The 18,398-nt window shown below is 47.5% G+C and overlaps 1 protein-coding gene across 1 annotated transcript; it reads left to right on the forward strand.

The window, feature by feature from the left end:
- The first annotated feature begins 449 nt into the window (after window positions 1–449).
- On the forward strand, window positions 450–16,250 carry LOC144731506 (DBH-like monooxygenase protein 1). Its single transcript, XM_078612614.1, has 13 exons — window positions 450–933; window positions 2,455–2,601; window positions 5,146–5,325; window positions 6,280–6,363; window positions 7,370–7,549; window positions 9,675–9,777; window positions 11,096–11,331; window positions 12,253–12,338; window positions 12,885–12,981; window positions 13,876–13,935; window positions 14,161–14,291; window positions 15,413–15,563; window positions 15,966–16,250. Exons 1-13 carry the CDS (start codon window positions 643–645, stop codon window positions 16,197–16,199), a joined length of 1,980 nt encoding a protein of 659 aa, XP_078468740.1. The 5' UTR covers window positions 450–642; the 3' UTR covers window positions 16,200–16,250.
- The last annotated feature ends 2,148 nt before the right edge of the window (window positions 16,251–18,398 follow it).

Raw genomic sequence — 18,398 nt, forward strand, 5'->3', positions numbered from 1 at the left:
GACTTTACCGAAAAAACCTAAGAGTATAAACTCTTTCTTGATTGTTAAAGGCTTTACGGGCGTGTTTGGTCCACATACCTGTCAACCCATACGGTTTACCCGTGTTCTTGTCCAGGGAAATTGAGTTTTAAGGTCCATACGGCGTACAACCGTTTCAATATGGGAAAACAAAAATTGTCAATTTGTTTGTGTTTCTCCCTGGTGATGGAACTTTGTAGGATGAACGTTGAGATTTATAACGGCACGGGGTGACCAATGCGGTCTGTAGTAAGGAAGGCACTTATGAGGGGTTGACAGCAATGGGTCCGTGAAGAGTGAGTGGGTGGGTGAGTAATTAAGATATTGCATACAATGGCATGTCAGCCCTCATTCTTTCCCCGCCCCACTCGACATTACGACATGACCTTGGAAGGTGCCTTATAAAAAGTTAGGCTTTGACAATGCGAGCTAGCAGAGGTGGTTAGCCATCAAACCAGGGTCCACAGCGGAGGCAACAGCAGCTGACAATTGTGTTCGAATCTATAAGTGAAGAAGTTGCGACACAATCTGTAATTTTAAAAACATCTGTAATTTGGTATTGTCAAAGTATTGTTTTATTTAATTACCACAGTAAATTTTTCATCAATTATCAGACGAGTAATTATGCCTCGCCACGACCTGCCAGCGAGGATGACGACGGTGGTGATGGTGGTGGTGATGATGGCCGTGGGGGTGTCCTGTGCCCTGGATCCTGACGCCGACCTCACGTTCAGCACCGAATTATCTCCGGACAAATTCCACGTCTCGTGGGCGTTCGACAGCGACCAGATCGTCCTGGAGGCTCGGGTTCGAACCCGGGGCTGGGTTGGCCTGGGGCTGAGCTCCACGGGGATGATGGCCGGCTCTGACGTGGTGGTCGGATGGGTGGACAGCGCAGCCGGTACCCATCTCGTGGTGAGTGCCGAGCCGCGGGCAACGCGGTCCTCTGTCCACTCACCACAACACTCCCCGGTGTTTTCCAGAGCGTAGGCTCTCTGTTTGTCTCTCTCTCTCCTTATATTGACCCCCCCCCCCCTGTTGGAGGCGTATTGATGACTGAGATACTGCTGTGATGGCGATGGTATTAATAATTGTGGATGAGGTGGCCTTGGTCACGATGATGATAACGGTGATGGGTGATAATCATAGGTGGGACAAAGTCATTGTTATGCAAGTCCAAGTCGAGTCGCAAGTCATCAAATTCATGACTCGAGTCTGACTCGAGTCCAAGTCACATGACTCAAGTCCACATCTCATAGGTGGGACAAAGTCATTGTTATGCAAGTCCAAGTCGAGTCGCAAGTCATCAAATTCATGACTCGAGTCTGACTCGAGTCCAAGTCACATGACTCGAGTCCACACCTCTGGTGATAATGATAAGGATAGTGCTGCTGTTAGTTCTGGTATCGATGATGGTACAATGGTGTTGGTAGTAGTGAAAGTGACGTGATGAAAGTAACTTAGGTAATGGTGATGCAGTGATGATGTTTAGTTTACGATGGTAGTGATGATGGTAGTCTAGGTAATGGTGACATAGTGATGGTAGTAATGATAATGGTGGTTGTAGTGGTGATGTGATTGGTGTAATGCGTGGCCACGCTGCCTCTAAACCCACACGAGAATCATTTCCGCGCCCACATAAAACCCTCCTGCATCAACCCATAACTCGGGTTCCATTCCAAAACCAAAGAGGTGACTAATGACATTCTTCCAACCATGGAAACACTCCCTGAGCTTCAACACTTTTTCGGCTCCTGCATTTGAGTGTTTGGCCGCTTTTATGAATGGGTGTTTGGCTTGTGTGGATGCGAAGAAACCAGATCACCCAGAGAGAGAGAGAGATAATCCACCACGCACACAAGGGGACGAACACTCAAAATCTCAGCACACATGGATTTACGAATCCATCACAGCCTAAGCCCTGCGATACCTGGTATTCCCAATGTGTGTGCTGTCAACATCAGTGCGATACAATTTTACTCAAAGTTGTTTTCATCTGGCTCATCGCTTTCCTTAAAAAAAACCTTCACTCAAACGGTGATAGTTTTTAGGGGAAATCTCATCGCCGTGTTTGCAGTTTCCTAAAAAGAAAACTGCAAACACAAGGACCGCCACGTGTGTGTGCGTCCAACTCCTGAGCCTATTTAAACAAGGCAGGAGTGCTTTCAATGGGAAGGTCGCACGACAATTGGGGTGCTGCGTTTGACATGGAGATGCCATCTCCCTCGCCTGCTATGAAGGAGGCAGTGGAGTTCGATCCCGGACCCTGACGCGTTTAAATGATTTGGCTACTACTATGAATTCCCACGTGTGGTGATGATATAAGGCACTGTCGATGAGCTATCATGTGTGGCCAGGTCGCCTCTCACCTTGGTCCATTTTTCATCCCCTTTATCCCACCCCCACACCCGCATTGGGCTGCTGCTGTGCGGTCAGGACGGACACATCGAGGGGGAGCGGAGCCTGGTGCGGGACGCGAGCCAGGACTACAAACTCGTGCGGCTCAGCCAGAACGACACCCACACGGTCATGCGCGTGGTGCGCGCGCTGCGCACGTGTGACGCCAACGACAGGGATATCACCGTGCGTGTTGCACACACACACACACACACGTGCACACACACGTGTGCACACACGTACACACACACACGTCTACACAAACATACGTGTACACACACGTGTACACACACACACGTGTACACACGCGCACAGACAAATACAAAGATCCCCCCTTATAGCCTTTAACAAGCCGTTCGGGCAAGTTCTGTTAACGAGCACCCGTGAAGACCAGAACGGCACACGAGGGGGTGGTTGATCAGCACCATGCCGGACCGCCTTTGTCTCCCCAGTGGAGATCTTTACACATCACACCAGTCACTCATTTTGAGGCTGAGTCGACCTTGTGCTACCCTCTTAGACTCCATGTGTAGACCACAGGTCACTCAAAGAAAGGAGGCATCTGATAGGACCCTCCGTCTCGTGGCGTGAAGCCGTGAGTCGTGGCACAATCGGGACGCAATTGGCGGAAATGTGACAACGATTTTAATTCGACGGTATCCTACTAGAGCTTACATGGGGGTAAGGGCTGGAAAGTCACGCGAAGGTCGACCATAATCCAGGTGCAATACTCTGGATGTACTGACGAACAAACACAATTATCTTTTGACGAATGCCAGCTTAGGCTTTTAAAATGCAGAAAATGGTCACTTTCACACTCAACAAGCATCGTAAACTTGGCAATAAACCGTACCGCCCATCCTTCACGAGCTTCGCTTCACGATGGAGCAGTGCCATCGACACAAGGCAATACATCAGCTATTGGTCGTAAAATAAATCCATATATAAGAAGTGCAGACATATTGTCCTGTGTAAACCATTTAGTTAAACACAAAGTGTGTAATCAAACAATTATCTGGTGATGCTGCTGCGTTGTCGGCGGTCCACAGGCACAAGAAAAACAACAAACAACATTCATAAATAACTCTTTGGCCTGAAAGAGATTGCTATATAAAATATGCGACATTCATAAACGCCACCAATTAAATTATTTTCATTTTAAGGCCACGGTGTTATTGGCGAATGTTTTGAGTTTTATTTGTTTCATGAAGAGACTTGTGATAACCTTGTAACCCGCGCCTGTTTGTATTCGTAATTGATTTTCGGGTCAGATCGCGTAAGTAAAACGTGTTTCGTCAACCCTCCGCCACCCGACACCGCCAGTGAAGAACGTGTTCACGTGACAAATACACGTGTCAATGTATCTCTGATTTTCAGCAGCAGCACCACCCGTATTGTTGGAGAGCGATCCACGCAACATTTTAACACATTGGGTACGAAGTTTCGCTGGCAGTTACATCGTCAGCCAGTTGCCAGAATCAATTGGCCGTGTCGGGGGGAGGAGGGTTGACGACACTTCGTTTTACTTACGCGATCCGAGCCCAAAAATCGAATCATATTTTGAGAGCGAGAGTGTCACGTGACAAATCATTGCGACGTCTGCAAACACAGCACACGCACGCGCGCATCATGCTCGAAGGCACGACCCCGGCTCTCATCCTGTGCAGTATTGTTTATCTTTCTTGCAGACCTTCCTGCCGATTGTACACACGTAGCACGTGATCAAATGTGGCCGGTGTCCTTGCACAGCTGCACATCGGAAAAGCAGGGCTCCGTTTATTATTCACTGGGTAGTCATTTGACGAGGAATGCAAAGTGTTGTTTATCTCACAATGTAAGCCGAAATATGTTCACAAACGTATGAATGAAAAACATTTACAGTTGGGTGGAGCAGCTAAGTTAATTAAGACGCGAGAGTATTTGTGATGAAAAGTAACACTTGACCTACTCAATGTTTTATTCATGACTCAAGTTGATACAGGGCAACAACTAGAATGTTACACGAGGTGGTTGACCCAGATAATTGTATTGTCGATTCGATTACTCGAATTTATTTCGTCTTAAAACAGTAAAACAAATTCCGTTATGGTGCACATAGAATCTACAGCGGCCGCCTCCTCCCCCTTGAGTATTACTGCTTAGTGTTGTTCATTCAAATGTCCCCATTACTAACTATAGGGACTCCTCTACTTACGAACGAGTTAGGTTCCAGAGGTCTGTTCGTAAGTCGATTTCTTTCCTTCTGTCGATTCCTAACATGTTGTACGGCATGTACACTAAACACAGAAATTACTTTAAACGTTGTATAATCTCCTGTAGATGTAGATGCGACTGGTTCTTCATGTTCTGCAGATGTAGATGCTACCATCGCCATCTATTACGCGGCAGTTGAACTTTTACGGATAGGTTTGTTCATATCTCTGAAAGTTCGTATGTCGAATGTTTGAAAGTAGAGGAGTCCCTGTACTGCACGTACACATTTACTGAGTCAAGCAGTCCACTTAAAGAGTCCGTATCCTACAGCGTTAACAGCAGACACCTTCCCATCGTCTCACGCCACCACTGAGCAATGTCATCACCGACAAGGGTTCTCGCAGTGGTGGCAGTAATAACTGAACGTGACGCCTTTCCACCTCCCCTTAAAATGTTCTCAAATGTTCACACCCAGCAATGTTCTGAATCATCAAGCCTTGTTGACCTGCGTGTGTGTCTGTGTGTCCACTCGTGCAGGAGGACACGGTGCGTCTGATCTGGGCCTACAGCGGTGAAGACCCAGCGAGCGAGACTCAGATCCAGTACCACGGCGCGACCACGCGGGGCTCCAAGAGCGTCCAGCTTCTGAGCCACGGATCTGCCACCGAGCAGCCCTTGCCTCCAGATCACGACTCCTTTAGCCTGGCTTTTGACAAGGTGTGTGTGAGCCCCAAATCACGCACGGGCGAATATCCCCCGTACGGACGGCATTATTTAGATTATTTTGCTGCTGTAAATTTCCACATGATAAGCCACTCTGTTGAGCTATCATTCGTGGCCAGGTCACTTTTGAAAAATAAGTGAACACCCCAGTGGGCTGTGTCTGATAAGATTAAATTGCTTAGTTTCATTTGTATTTTTTGTTAAATTGATTTGTTTACCTTACCTATACTTTGCACTACTATCGTGTGTTTATGTTGTTGTAACGTTCTGACCCGCCCCTGCTGAACATGTGAAAACGAGCTTTATAGCTCATTGGATTCCTCCAGTATAAATAAATATTCTGATTCTGTTAGCACGTTGGGGGTCAGTGCCATAAGTCTCGGCGCTTACACTCCATGGCCCCGTTGGGTTCGTTGCTGGATATTTTTTTCCCCCACTGATAACAAATATGTCATGTTGAGTAAGTCAACGTTGGTTGACATTGGATCAACGTTGTATGTTAACTGGGAAATCAGTTATATTAACACGTAAATCAATCCATAAGTATTTTTTTTCGATGATATTCAAAAGTCATTTTTGACTAATTGCATTAAAAAATGAACTACATTTATTTTAGCGTAAAGAGAGACGAGGGCACGACGAGGCAGTCTGACCGGCAGCTGTTGTTATGTGGAGCGCTGCGGTGGCGAGATGTTAACTCCCTCGACTGGTATGCAGGAGGTCGTGGGTCGTGTGGATTTTTCTCCGAGTCCTCCGGTGTTTCCCTCCACATTTATAAACATGCGGTTAGAGCATTTAGCTGCTGTAAATGTCCACATAAACCACTCCCTGAGCTATCATTTGTGGCCAGGTCGCGTCTGAAAAAAGAGCGATATTGCTGGTAAAAATAAAACATCGTTTTTTAATAGTTTCGTTTTCTCTGTCTCCCCTCGCCGTGTCCGCTTCCAGTACACGATCCCGACCGTCTCCACTTACTACGCGTGCAAGCTCGTCTCTCTGCCCAAGCTCAGCAAGAAAAATCACCTCATCAAGGTTCACAGCGGGGAAAACACTGCACGCACACTTCCACTGATGTCGCTTGCTGTGCGATGGAGCTGAGGGAGCGTGTTTGTGGGAAGGCGGGGAGTGGGCGCGTGTCGTCATCACCGTTTTTGGCCCGTTGACATTGAAACACCCTGTGTCACAACGTTGTCACCTGACACGGTAGTGGAGTGTAACATTTACGACGCAAGAAATTTAGCTTTTTGTCCTTCATGATGAATCTTTAAGCATATGTGTTGAACCCTGCCCTTTCCCGTGTAACTTCGCCTGCTACCTTACCCGCCGTGTTGTCCGCGTGGCCACTGAAAAAGAGCTTCCCCAACTCACCTGGAAAACCCCCCCCCAAAATATGTGAGTCTCAAGACTCTTTAATCGGGAGGGTGTTGCATTGGGATGTTGGGCAAGTGACATTATTAAGTGTTTGGAATGTGACAGGAGACTAGAGCATCTACAGCAGGCTTATATGTACAGGGTGGTCCAGATGTTTTGTAACCCACATTGAATTATCCAAACTGACTATTTTTAAAGCTACATTTATTTAAAACAGAAACGAATATGCAAACGAAAAAACTTCTAGGGGTCAATTAATTGGGAGTCACAAGACATCTGGAGCATCTTGTACAAGCTGACACACTCCAATCTTCTGGCCACCTCGCAGTCCGTGCCTGTACAAGTAGTGAGCTGGTATTCCTAAGCAGTCACCCACCAAATCAGGCACTTACTCGGCTCAATCCCACTTGGCTTGGGATATCTGACGATATTGCAGTGCATTGAGGGCGATTGACTTTTAGAGAGTGGCTTTGATGCTTCGTCCCCTTTAACATGTAAAGTTGGACCAACGTTGCCCCCAAGTTGGATCAACGTTGCGTCAACGTTAGTCAAACGTTGGACCAACGTTGGTCCAACAGTTTGTAAACAAAATGTCAAAGTTGGTCCCGTGTGTTGCACGGCCACCCATGCGTTCTTCACGTGTGCACCCCCTCCACTGCGTGTGCAGGTGGAGCCCATCGTCCAGGCCGGCAACGAGGCGTTCGTGCACCACATTCTCGTGTACGTGTGCCTGGACAACGTGAACGCGTCCCACGTGGGAGTCACGCACCAGTGCTACCACCCCAACATGCCCGACTCCTTCTCCACCTGCACCTCCGTGCTTGCCGCGTGGGCCATTGGCGGCGGGGTGCGTGGTAACCCCGCACGCACGCTCGAATGCACACGCGTCACCCATCGCACATCTGCGCTGACGATTGTGTGTTTGTGTGTGTTCGTATTTGTATTCTCATATTCGCATGCACGGTGTTACTTTGTGTGTGTTCATCTCCTTGGTTCTTTCGGTAAAGTCACGTAGAAGGGAAGTAATAAAATAATAAAAATAAAACATAATAAAACAATTCTCACGACGTTTCGGCCACAACGCAAGCAGCCGTCCTCAGGCGAAGAATGAGAACATTATCAAGCTAGGAGCTTATATAGGTGTAGCGAGGAGGAGCGCCTTAACAAAAGAATGTGCATATGAAGAGGAATTTAGCATACCAATGGGCAATGAGTAGGAGGTGGGCGGAGGGGTTTCAAAGTACCATTATGCCCATGCATTATGCAGGATCAACAGCACCACGGGGGGGCGCAAGGAACAGCGTTAATAAAGGAAAGGAATGTTAATGATATGTAGCTGCATTTACCAAACAACCACGTAGAAAACCAAAGTAAAAACTACATAAAAAACTAAAATATAAACTGATACTTACTATACTCTACAATAAGCTGAGTTACTAACAACAAATAATAAATTGCAATTCTACGTCGTAAGAAGTATATAATATACTTCCATCTAAACTTTATTCTCTTAGCATATACAGTACTATATACTGCCATAGATAAACCCAACATTAAATTATATACTGTATTGCTGTAAACCACCCTATACTTTATACATTTTAATATAACACTATGTATTATTCAACTCACCCTAATGTGTATCGAAATGGTTTATTACGTCCTTCCAATGATTGCTAAGCCTGAATCCATCTTCTCGGTTAAAATTGTCTCTGTGTTTGTATATGTGGATCGCCTCATGAACGAATCTCTCATGATAGCCAGATGGCTTGCAGAGAACCTCCGTCTTGGAGAAGTCAATGTCATGTGAGCCCACTGAGTTGTAACAGTGGTCTGCCACGGCTGAGGTGTTTGTCCTACCGTGTTTTAGATCAGCTTTATGTTCACGAATGCGGTCTGAGACGTGTCGTTTGGTTTCCCCAATGTAACTGCTACCACAGAGGCAACTTAGTTTGTAGACGCCAGGGTACTGTATGTCTGGAATCACATCTTTTACAGACGGTACCAGATCACGGATTTTATGTACTGTGTTGAATCGGACCTGGATCTTGTGTTTAATCAGGATTTTGGAGATCTTTTTTGTGACCCCAGCAATGTAGGGTAAGGTGATGGTCTTGAAAGGCTCCTCAACAGGATCTTTCTTGATGGTTGGAGTGATGGCTTTGCGGATTGTGTAGTCGGAGTAACCATTAGCCTTAAGAGCTTGGCGTACGTGTTGTTTGGTAAATGCAGCTACATATCATTAACATTCCTTTCCTTTATTAACGCTGTTCCTTGCGCCCCCCCGTGGTGCTGTTGATCCTGCATAATGCATGGGCATAATGGTACTTTGAAACCCCTCCGCCCACCTCCTACTCATTGCCCATTGGTATGCTAAATTCCTCTTCATATGCACATTCTTTTGTTAAGGCGCTCCTCCTCGCTACACCTATATAAGCTCCTAGCTTGATAATGTTCTCATTCTTCGCCTGAGGACGGCTGCTTGCGTTGTGGCCGAAACGTCGTGAGAATTGTTTTATTATGTTTTATTTTTATTATTTTATTACTTCCCTTCTACGTGACTTTACCGAAAGAACCAAGAAGATGAATCCCTGCAGTCACGAAAGCTTTAAATCGAAATTTGTGTGTGTTGTTCGGTGGTGCTGCCATCCCGACCTTCATAGGTGCCCGTTAACAGCACTTGCTCCTGCAGTTTGTTCAGGCTATGTGGGTGATCTTTGTATTTATATTGTTTGGGGAGCGGTGGTTGTCGCGGTTAGTGCACTGTATTGCGAACCCGGTGACCCGAGTTTGAAGCGGTGCTGGGCCCACCCCTAGGTCGACTCAGCCTCAAATGAGTACCTGGTGCGGTGCGTGAACATAGCCACGTGGTGCTGACCACCCACCCCCTCGTGTACCGTTTCCTGCTTTCATAGGTGATCGCTAACAAGGCTATACGGGGGCATCTTTGTCTTTGTGTGCCTGTGCTACAGACGTTTGACTACCCCCCCGAGGCCGGGTACTCGCTGGGAGCGCAAGGAGACCCCAAGATGGTCCTGATCGAGATGCACTACGACAACCCCGGGCTCGTGTCAAGTACGGGACGCACCTTGAAGCATGGTGTCGCTAATCAGGGTGGGGGGAGGGGTGTTGCAATTAATTGAGTAGCCTCTAGGTGGGGAAGGATCGCATGAAAACACTAAATATGACGTGAAAAAACATTGATTGTTATCCGATTCGGTGCACGTATTGAAGGATGAACAATCCATGCCAGTCAATGGATTGATGGGTCATTAACTCCCCTATTTATCCACCTCTTCACTCATCGCCACCACTACCACCACCGGTTCGAGATCTACCACTGGATACATTCATCCCATATGAACACCCACAATCCAATAACGCCTGTGCCCTGACTGTGTTACTCAACGTACTTGAACCTTCTCAATCTGGCAATATCCGTGCTCCAAATCCAGTTTCGGCTGACGGCAAACTCCAGGCCATTGCCCTGCTCGTTCTGTTCCTGATCGAGATGCACTCCGTAAACCCCGGGCAGGTGCTAGGTACGGGACGCACTCACCTGTGCGCGTGGCATGGCTCGTTAGCCAGGCCCTTCCGAGAACCATCGCCTGTTCTCGAGCCACTTACTCTCCAAATCGTCTCCACCTTCCTGCCATTCCGACTCCATCATGATCATCATCACCCATTTTCCCTTTTCCCCATGATTTGTGTCCACTCTATACTGCACTAGATGCACACAGATGCATTATAATACTGTATTCTGACATTTGACAATACTATCAATCGGCAGAGTTACCATGTGCTCTGATAAAGGGTCATTGCCCGGAACATCACCATTTATATAGTATTTATTTTATCAGAGCAAGTTTGTTTGCATGTTCACCACAAGTACGTGTGGTTAATGCAGACTTTATTGCTTAGCAAACGGTTTCCATTTGGTGTTTGAACACCGTAACGCCTGTTTTGTTGCCAGAAAGGGTAAAACCTATTCTTATTTTTTCATACATATTATTTATTTCAGCGGAGTGTGTTATTGATGAATGATTAGGCTTTGTTTGCTTTATAACCAGGCCAGAGTCCATTGTGCCTGTCTTTTTTGAAGGAAGCAGTGAAAAATACAAATTTATCACGAATAATAATTAAGCATTATATATATTTTATAAATTAAATTTAAGATTATACATTTAACTGGTTGCAAATCACGGACACGCAAACCTAATAGGTTGGTCTGGAAATGGCAAGCACGGAGAAAAATGTCAGTGGGACATCTCACGGACTGCGATTAAGAACAGCCGATGTTGATTTACAACAACAAAAAACCTTGTAAAACACGACGCGATTTGAAGTGTGCCCCCCCCGCACCTCTTGCGCTCACAACGACCACCACCACCAGACGTGATCGACAGCTCCGGCCTGCGCTTCTACGTCACGCCGCAGCTGCGTGCCTACGACGCCGGAGTGCTGCAGGCCGGCGTCGGTGTCAACAACCTTCACTTCGTGCCGCCCGGAGCCTCCTCCTACACGAGCTACGGCGTCTGTCCCACCCAGGGATTCGCCACCATCGATCACAACGGGACCTCGCTGCGAGACGCGATGCCACGTCCGAGGGGCGTGATGCTAGGTAGAGAGGTGAGGTGCCCCATAGGACCGACAACATCCACTCACCTGGTCCCTGTCTACCTACGAACCCCCCCCCCCCCCATGCCCAATGTCTCGAGTGGTAACCGCACAGCAACACCACCCGTCGACCACCCAGCACCCGTGATATATGGATCTTTGTAAATGAACTGCCGGATGGTTTCCCCGATTCACGGTGTGTGTCGGTCATCGGGGTCGATTGCCCGAGCTTCTTCGCCATGCTGCTCAGGCCGGGTTGGTGGTTGGAAAACCTGTTTCATGCAGTAAGATTCTGAGCCCATACACGATGGCCCCCAGTCCCACAGTCATCCTTCCAACAACGGCTGGCAATCATTGTGTGAATGATGAACACCGCCGCTGTTAATGGGACAATAAAATCTGGCGATGCGCAAACGTGGACAGTGGTAGAAGTACCGTTGAACAACGGTAGGGCCCTTGAGGCCTGGGGTTAAGAACACCTCTTGTTAAGCTACTCGCCCGTGAAGGTTGGCTGAATCAGCTCTATTAGGTGCCTGTGTTGGAACCCCTTGGGCCCCTCTTGCAGGGTTCGCTGACCGACTCGTGTCAGGTGCAGTCCTCTTTGGTGACCCGTTGCTAGCTTGCCTATCTTGCCCCATTGCGTACACCTATGCCCATCACTCTCCTCATTGTCCCCTTCCTCTTCTCTTTAAATTTTTTCTCTCTCCTCTGCTTCTCTTTCCTGCCTAGGTTCATTTTACTTTAGATGCATTCGTCCGTGCCGGACACGGCGACCCCCCACCCCTTCCCCCGTTATATATGTATTTGTTTGCTCGATTGCAAATATAACTTAAAAAGAGGAAGCAAATTAATTGGAACAAACACTCTAAAAGTGTGGGCCTGACCGGTGGAGTGCTACGGCCGAAGAGAAAAATGGACGTTGTGTTCACACAGGCGACGCAGAGCGGAGAGTTGAAGGTCTTCGCTTCGCTCCTGCATGCTCACCTGCTGGGCAGGGCCGTCCAGCTGCGGCACTACAGGTGAGTGCGACGCTCGTGGCAAGAGCAGCACGAGGCTAATGATACGCCCATTCTGGTCCTTTACAAAGCGTCACAATGCGGCGATGTTCACGAGGCTTTAAGAGTTTACGCGATAAAAGATTGCAACTCAAGTGGCACCGGTGTCAGCTTGAACCAGTGAACTGTTCGTCACACGGCAAGTGTTTACACAATCATCAGGCGCTCGCAGCATGCAATTATTTAATTTGTATTTGAATTGAGAAGATTGGTGAATGTGTAAATGCGGCGTCGATATATTAAAACAATATATGATTGGCAACTTTTTGGGCAACGGCCCTGATTCACAGCTCTTCTTCATGTGCTTTGAAGAAGAGCCATTGCCCAAAACGTTGCCTATTCATCTACTTCTCCTTCTAAGGCTGAGCAGTGTTATTGACGAATGTGTGGAGTTTGTTGCCATTTACCTATTACATTTTTGCACTCCATGGCAAAGTCTACACCACTGCCAATTTGGAAAACCAGGTCCCAGTCCAACACTCACCCAGTGTTCACTGTCGCTTTGGCCAGGGCTGGAAAGCAAATCGACGAGCTGGGTCGCGACATGGGCTACGACTTCAACTTCCAGGAGACGCGCTACCTGAAAAAGCTCGTCTCCGTGATGCCGGTGAATACCTAGGGGCCGATAATGATCGCTCACATGTGGGACCAGCTGCAGAATTATAAAATTAAAATACCGAGTCATGTAGGCCAAAGGTTCGGCTGCCATTTGTGTGACCGCACAAGACTCCTTTTAAACCAGGTTTACTACTCAAGCGTTGTAAGTGTAATGAAGGACTCCGAATGTCGCACTTCTTGGATCAAGTTTATTGACCTCAACAACAACGTCCAGTGCCCACCAGCAGCCAACACAACTCCCTTGCTTTCCGTCTCCTAAGCACCACCTCCTCCCCCTCTCTATTCCCTTGTATCCTCTTCTCCCTCCCCCACTCCAATCTCCACCCATTCCCTTCCTTCTAACCAATATCTCTGCTCGCCTTATAACAGTCCACAACGGACCCCCTTTCAAATATCCCCGCCTTCTCCCTCTTTCAACCTTCCAACCAATCACCATCTACTCATCTAGCAAGCCATGGCATTGCTCGCCTTGCGCAGTAGCGCCCCCTCGTGACGGTTGTGGTGTTTATGATATCCATGGTCACCCCCATGTCCTACAAACACGCTATCCAAGTATGTCTGACATCCTTACATAATCGGCAGGTATCAATTCGCCTCGCTTGCGAAAGGATGAATTGTAATTGATCGAGGGTCACGTTGATACAAGTATAGATTTTTTTTAAACATTGTGGTGTAGTATATTGCGCTGCAAGTGTCTGCCGGGTTCGCGTTAGCCAATCACAGACAACATATGCAAATAAGACAATAATTTATTCTCATGCCAATGATTCAATGCATGCATCGTGAGCTTATAAATAATCAATTATACACGAGCATGGTTGATTATTTTACCTTTTTGAGGACCTTGTGTTTCACGCCAATGTTTTGTTGCATTTGATTTCAGGGCGATTTCATCATCACAGAGTGCCTCTACAACAGCAAGGACAAAGCCACGACAACCACGGTAAATTAAATCTAAACGCCTCCAAGTATGAATTATGTTATATGGTGTCTTAAAGAAACGTACGTATGTCCGTATGTATGTTGCACTTCTTTTGCACCGTACGTAGCCAACCCTGATAAGCGTTACCGACACAAGTGCTGGGATCCTCCTGCCCTCCTCTCCATCAACAACGTCTCACAATCTCTCTACCCCATGATCCCATCTCTCACGCCTTTCTCCCCACAGGGTGGGCTCAGCACCCAGGAGGAGATGTGCCTCGGCTTCCTGCACTACTACCCCAAGGTGAACGTGTCGCAATGCCTCAGCGTTGTCAACATGACGGAGCTGGCGCCCGCCCTCGGATACACCGTCATGCCGTGAGTTGTGGTGGAATGATTCATCGGATGGTATATATCAGCGTTGACTAATATACCGAACGCTGTGATCTTTATTTGTCGATCTCAACGGGCTCTGCAATCCATCAGCAACCTTTGACCACCGATTACCCATGTCGATTTAACCTTATAATAGATATACAGTGCTTGTATCATCTATTGGTCGACATTATTCATTTTTTATGTATGAATGTTTGGTTGGCGATAAGCCCACTTACTTTTTGTAACGGTCAAGATTATGTATCTAACCTGTGTATGTTCTCTAATCCACTTGTTCCTCTTTTCTGTCTCAGTGTCACCCTAAGCGTACATCTCTCCAGTGTTCTTTGTGCCCCTTTCAGACACTACCTCCATTTGCACAGAGATTTGGAGTCTCTGGCCCCTCGAGTTCCCACCTGGTCAAACTAAATCATAATAATTCAAATGTATAATGCGCATTCCATCCTAGGATCCCAATGCGCAATGCATAAAAAGCAGGAAACAAAAACAGAAGCAGGGCAACCGACAAAACTAAAGAAGGGAGGCCACTTTAAAGAGATGGGTTTTCAAAGCAGACTTCAATATATTGCCCGATTTCAAGTGGCAAGGCGTTCCATAGCTTGGGTGCCACACTAACAAAAGCCCGATCGCTAAAAGAGTGCAACCTAGACCTGTGGGAGCGCTGAGCGGTTGAAAATCAGAAGATCTTAAGGACCTTGATGGAATATATAAATGTACTAGTTCCTGCAAGTAATGTGGGGTGAGCCCCTTTAAAGCCTTATAGCTAAAATCTTGACTGAAAGCTTTCGTGACTGCAGGAATTCATATTCTTTGGGTCTTTCGGTAAAGCCACTGAAAGACCCAATCACTACCCCTATCACTGCCCCAACCCCTCCTCCTTAACTACTCCCACCTGTCCTCCTATCACCATAACTACACCACTATCTTATGCACACTTTCATAATTGTTGTAAAGCGCCTTGGATTGGGAGGCTTGGTAAATCCATATAAGTTGAGATAAGCCAGCAACGTGCATTATTGATTGCCGATTAATGCTGAAGTTCCCACACCGCGTCGGAAGGCCAAAATGCTTCATGCTCCGCGTGTTATCTGCCCACCTCACAGTGATTACCCACACGCGGTCATAACCCCCGAGGCGGACAAGGGGAAGGCGATCTTCACCGTCTACGACAACGTGAACTGGACTGAGCAGACTATCCGCTCTGTGGAAAAAGCGACGCGAACGGCCAACCATTACGCGGTGCACATGGACACGGTGAGAGGGGGGCTATGTTGGGAGATGGGGTTGACAATGAACCGCATATTAACAGACTGTTAGGGCAATCGCTATTAGCGAGCACCTACAAAGGCTGGCAAGGAACATGAGGAGGTGGGTGGCCAGCACTACGCCCGATATTGCCTCCCTCGTGGCAATGTTTACACATTGCACAATGTACTCATTTGAAGCTGAGTCGACCTAAGGGAAGTCCAGGGTCTGTTCAGATTATCGTTACTGGTGTTGGCCGTGAGCGCGTTGTAATACATTGGGCTAACCACTACACTACCACTCCCCAGACGCACAGAACATATTACAGAGATGTAAGAATCATATTGACCTGCTTACCTTCTATATTCCTCAAACCCCCTTCACCCATTCCCACTCTCAACACTTCCGCAGAATGGGTACCAGTATTTCCCTTATCAGAGAATCCCCGAGATCCCTGAGGACCCCGAGGTGCCACCCTGCAACCCCACGAAACCCACCACGACAACTACCACGAAACCCACCACGAAGTCCGGAGATAAGGGGGCAGCACCGAGCGTGCACCCCCACGGGAGTTGGCTGCACCTGCTCCTGACCATGCCCATCGTTGTCTTCGCTCTGCTGTTTGCGGAGCCTCTCCTCGCCTAACTCGCGGAATAAAGAGGCTCAAGAGATCTGATTTTAAAAAATATGATTGCATTCACGACGTGTGAGAAATCAATTATTTGTGATAAACATGTGTTGTATCTGACTTGTAAGGGTCGGAATGCATCGATTTACCACGCTTACCTGCGCCGTCTACATGGAGTGCTACGGAGTGTGCTGCTGCTCCGCTCACCCATTGTTCTCCCGTGCTCATTAATTCTAACCTACTGGTCTGCCCTTCTTGCCTAATATTCCACCCTCCGCCTCTCCCAATGTCGTGAATAACTTATTGCGGTTGGCCCAGTGAACCTTTTCCTTTTGCGCCCATACAATTTTAAGCCAATTTAGGGGCACCGCAATGTAACCTGTCCTGTGAGGGTCGGCCAATCTCCTGGCACCGGGAAACCGTGGGACTCTCCCTCTAGGGGCCCTTCGGATTAAAACCCGATGTGCCAGGCAATCCCCCGCTAGGACACTACATGGGTGCAAGTGCTGCATGTGTGCGTGTGTTCAGGGTGGGGGCTGCAGAGTTGCTCCGTGGTCGTGGCACCACAACCGCCGCGGTGAGAGAAGCATACCGGAGAGGTCGGGATTTTTGTTGAGCTGAGTTTGAAAGTTAAGGAGTTTATACGCACACAAGAAATTGGAGAGCATCCTTGAGTACATTCACGAGGGGTGATGCCACACTGAGGCCGGTGTCTGCTATGCGTAATACGGGCAGTCCTCAACCGACAAATAGGTTCCGTTCCAGAGACCCATTCGTAAGTGGGTTTGTTCATATCTCGGAACTAAATATGTAATTGTACGTACTGTACATAAAACATCTTGTGGTTCAACATAAGAGGGACACTCATCAATAATAAAGTTTGCACATTTACATGTCACACTGTAATAAATACTATAAAGTAAATAAGACAAAGTAAAGTACCACGAAAAGAAAAATAATCAGTTTTACTTTCATTTACCTCGAGTCCTCATGCTGGCTTGCTTGTTGGAAGGGGCGCATTGAGTCCCCACAATTGCACACACGATCCCCTGTATACTCTTAATAGACTGGTGGGGCAAGTGCTGTTAGCGAGCACCTATGAAGGCCGGCACGTGACACGAGGGGGTGGGTGGCCAACACCACACCTGGCCACCTTTGTCTCCCTCGTGGCGATATTTACAGAGATGCATCAGGTACTCATTCGAGTTTCAATTTAAAGTCATCTGGCCACATGGCCGGCCTGCTCTAGACCAATTTCTCGACCACATCAATTCCATACACCCAGCCATCAGATTCACCATGGAAGTCGAAAAAGATGGCAAGCTACCCTTTTTGGATGTCCTAATTAAAAGGAGACCAGATGGTTCAATGAGCCACTCTGTCTACAGGAAAGCCACCCATACGGATGCTTACCTAAAACCGGATTCCCACCACCATCCATCCCAGAAGAATTCCCTCATCAAGACTCTATACCATAGAGCCCAATGCATTTCCGACCAGGAACACATTGCCAGTGAACTAAAACACGTACACCAAGCTCTTAAGGCTAATGGTTACTCTGACTACACAATCCGCAAGGCCATCACTCCAACCATCAAGAAGGATCCTGTTGAGGAGCCTTTCAAGACCATCACCTTACCCTACATTGCTGGGGTCACAAAAAAGATCTCCAAAATCCTGATTAAACACAAGATCCAGGTCCGATTCAACACAGTACATAAAATCCGTGATCTGGTCCCGTCTGTAAAAGATGTGGTTCCAGACATACAGTACCCTGGCGTCTACAAACTAAGTTGCCTTTGTGGTAGCAGTTACATTGGAGAAACCAAACGACATGTCTCGGACCGCATCCGTGAACATAAAGCAGACCTGAAACACGGTAGGACAAACACCTCAGCCGTGGCAGATCACTGTTACAATTCAGTGGGCTCACATGACATTGACTTCTCCAAGACAGAGGTTCTCTGCAAGCCATCTGGCTATCATGAGAGATTCGTTCATGAGGCGATCCACATATACAAACACAGAGACAATTTCAACCGAGAAGATGGATTCTGGCTTAGCAATCATTGGAAGGACGTAATAAACCATTTCGGATCTTAGCTGATTGTGTTCACGTTTACGGTGACTCTCAGACCGCGTTCCACTCACTGGCATTGTATTCTCCGCAGGGAATGGATTCTTTGCCCTGCTACTCTCCCATTCTCATATTTCGT

This window comes from Lampetra planeri, chromosome 2, assembly GCF_965212315.1.
Source record: "Lampetra planeri chromosome 2, kcLamPlan1.2.h2, whole genome shotgun sequence".
Lineage (NCBI taxonomy): Eukaryota > Metazoa > Chordata > Hyperoartia > Petromyzontiformes > Petromyzontidae > Lampetra > Lampetra planeri.

Excerpts from the sequence above, each read along its gene's own strand:
- LOC144731506 (XM_078612614.1), top strand. The coding sequence starts at position 643 with ATGCCTCGCCACGACCTGCCAGCGAGGATGACGACGGTGGTGATGGTG. Across the intron at positions 13,936-14,160 it reads ACAAAGCCACGACAACCACG|GGTGGGCTCAGCACCCAGGA; the intron begins GTAAATTAAATC and ends TTCTCCCCACAG. Across the intron at positions 15,564-15,965 it reads ACGCGGTGCACATGGACACG|AATGGGTACCAGTATTTCCC; the intron begins GTGAGAGGGGGG and ends ACACTTCCGCAG.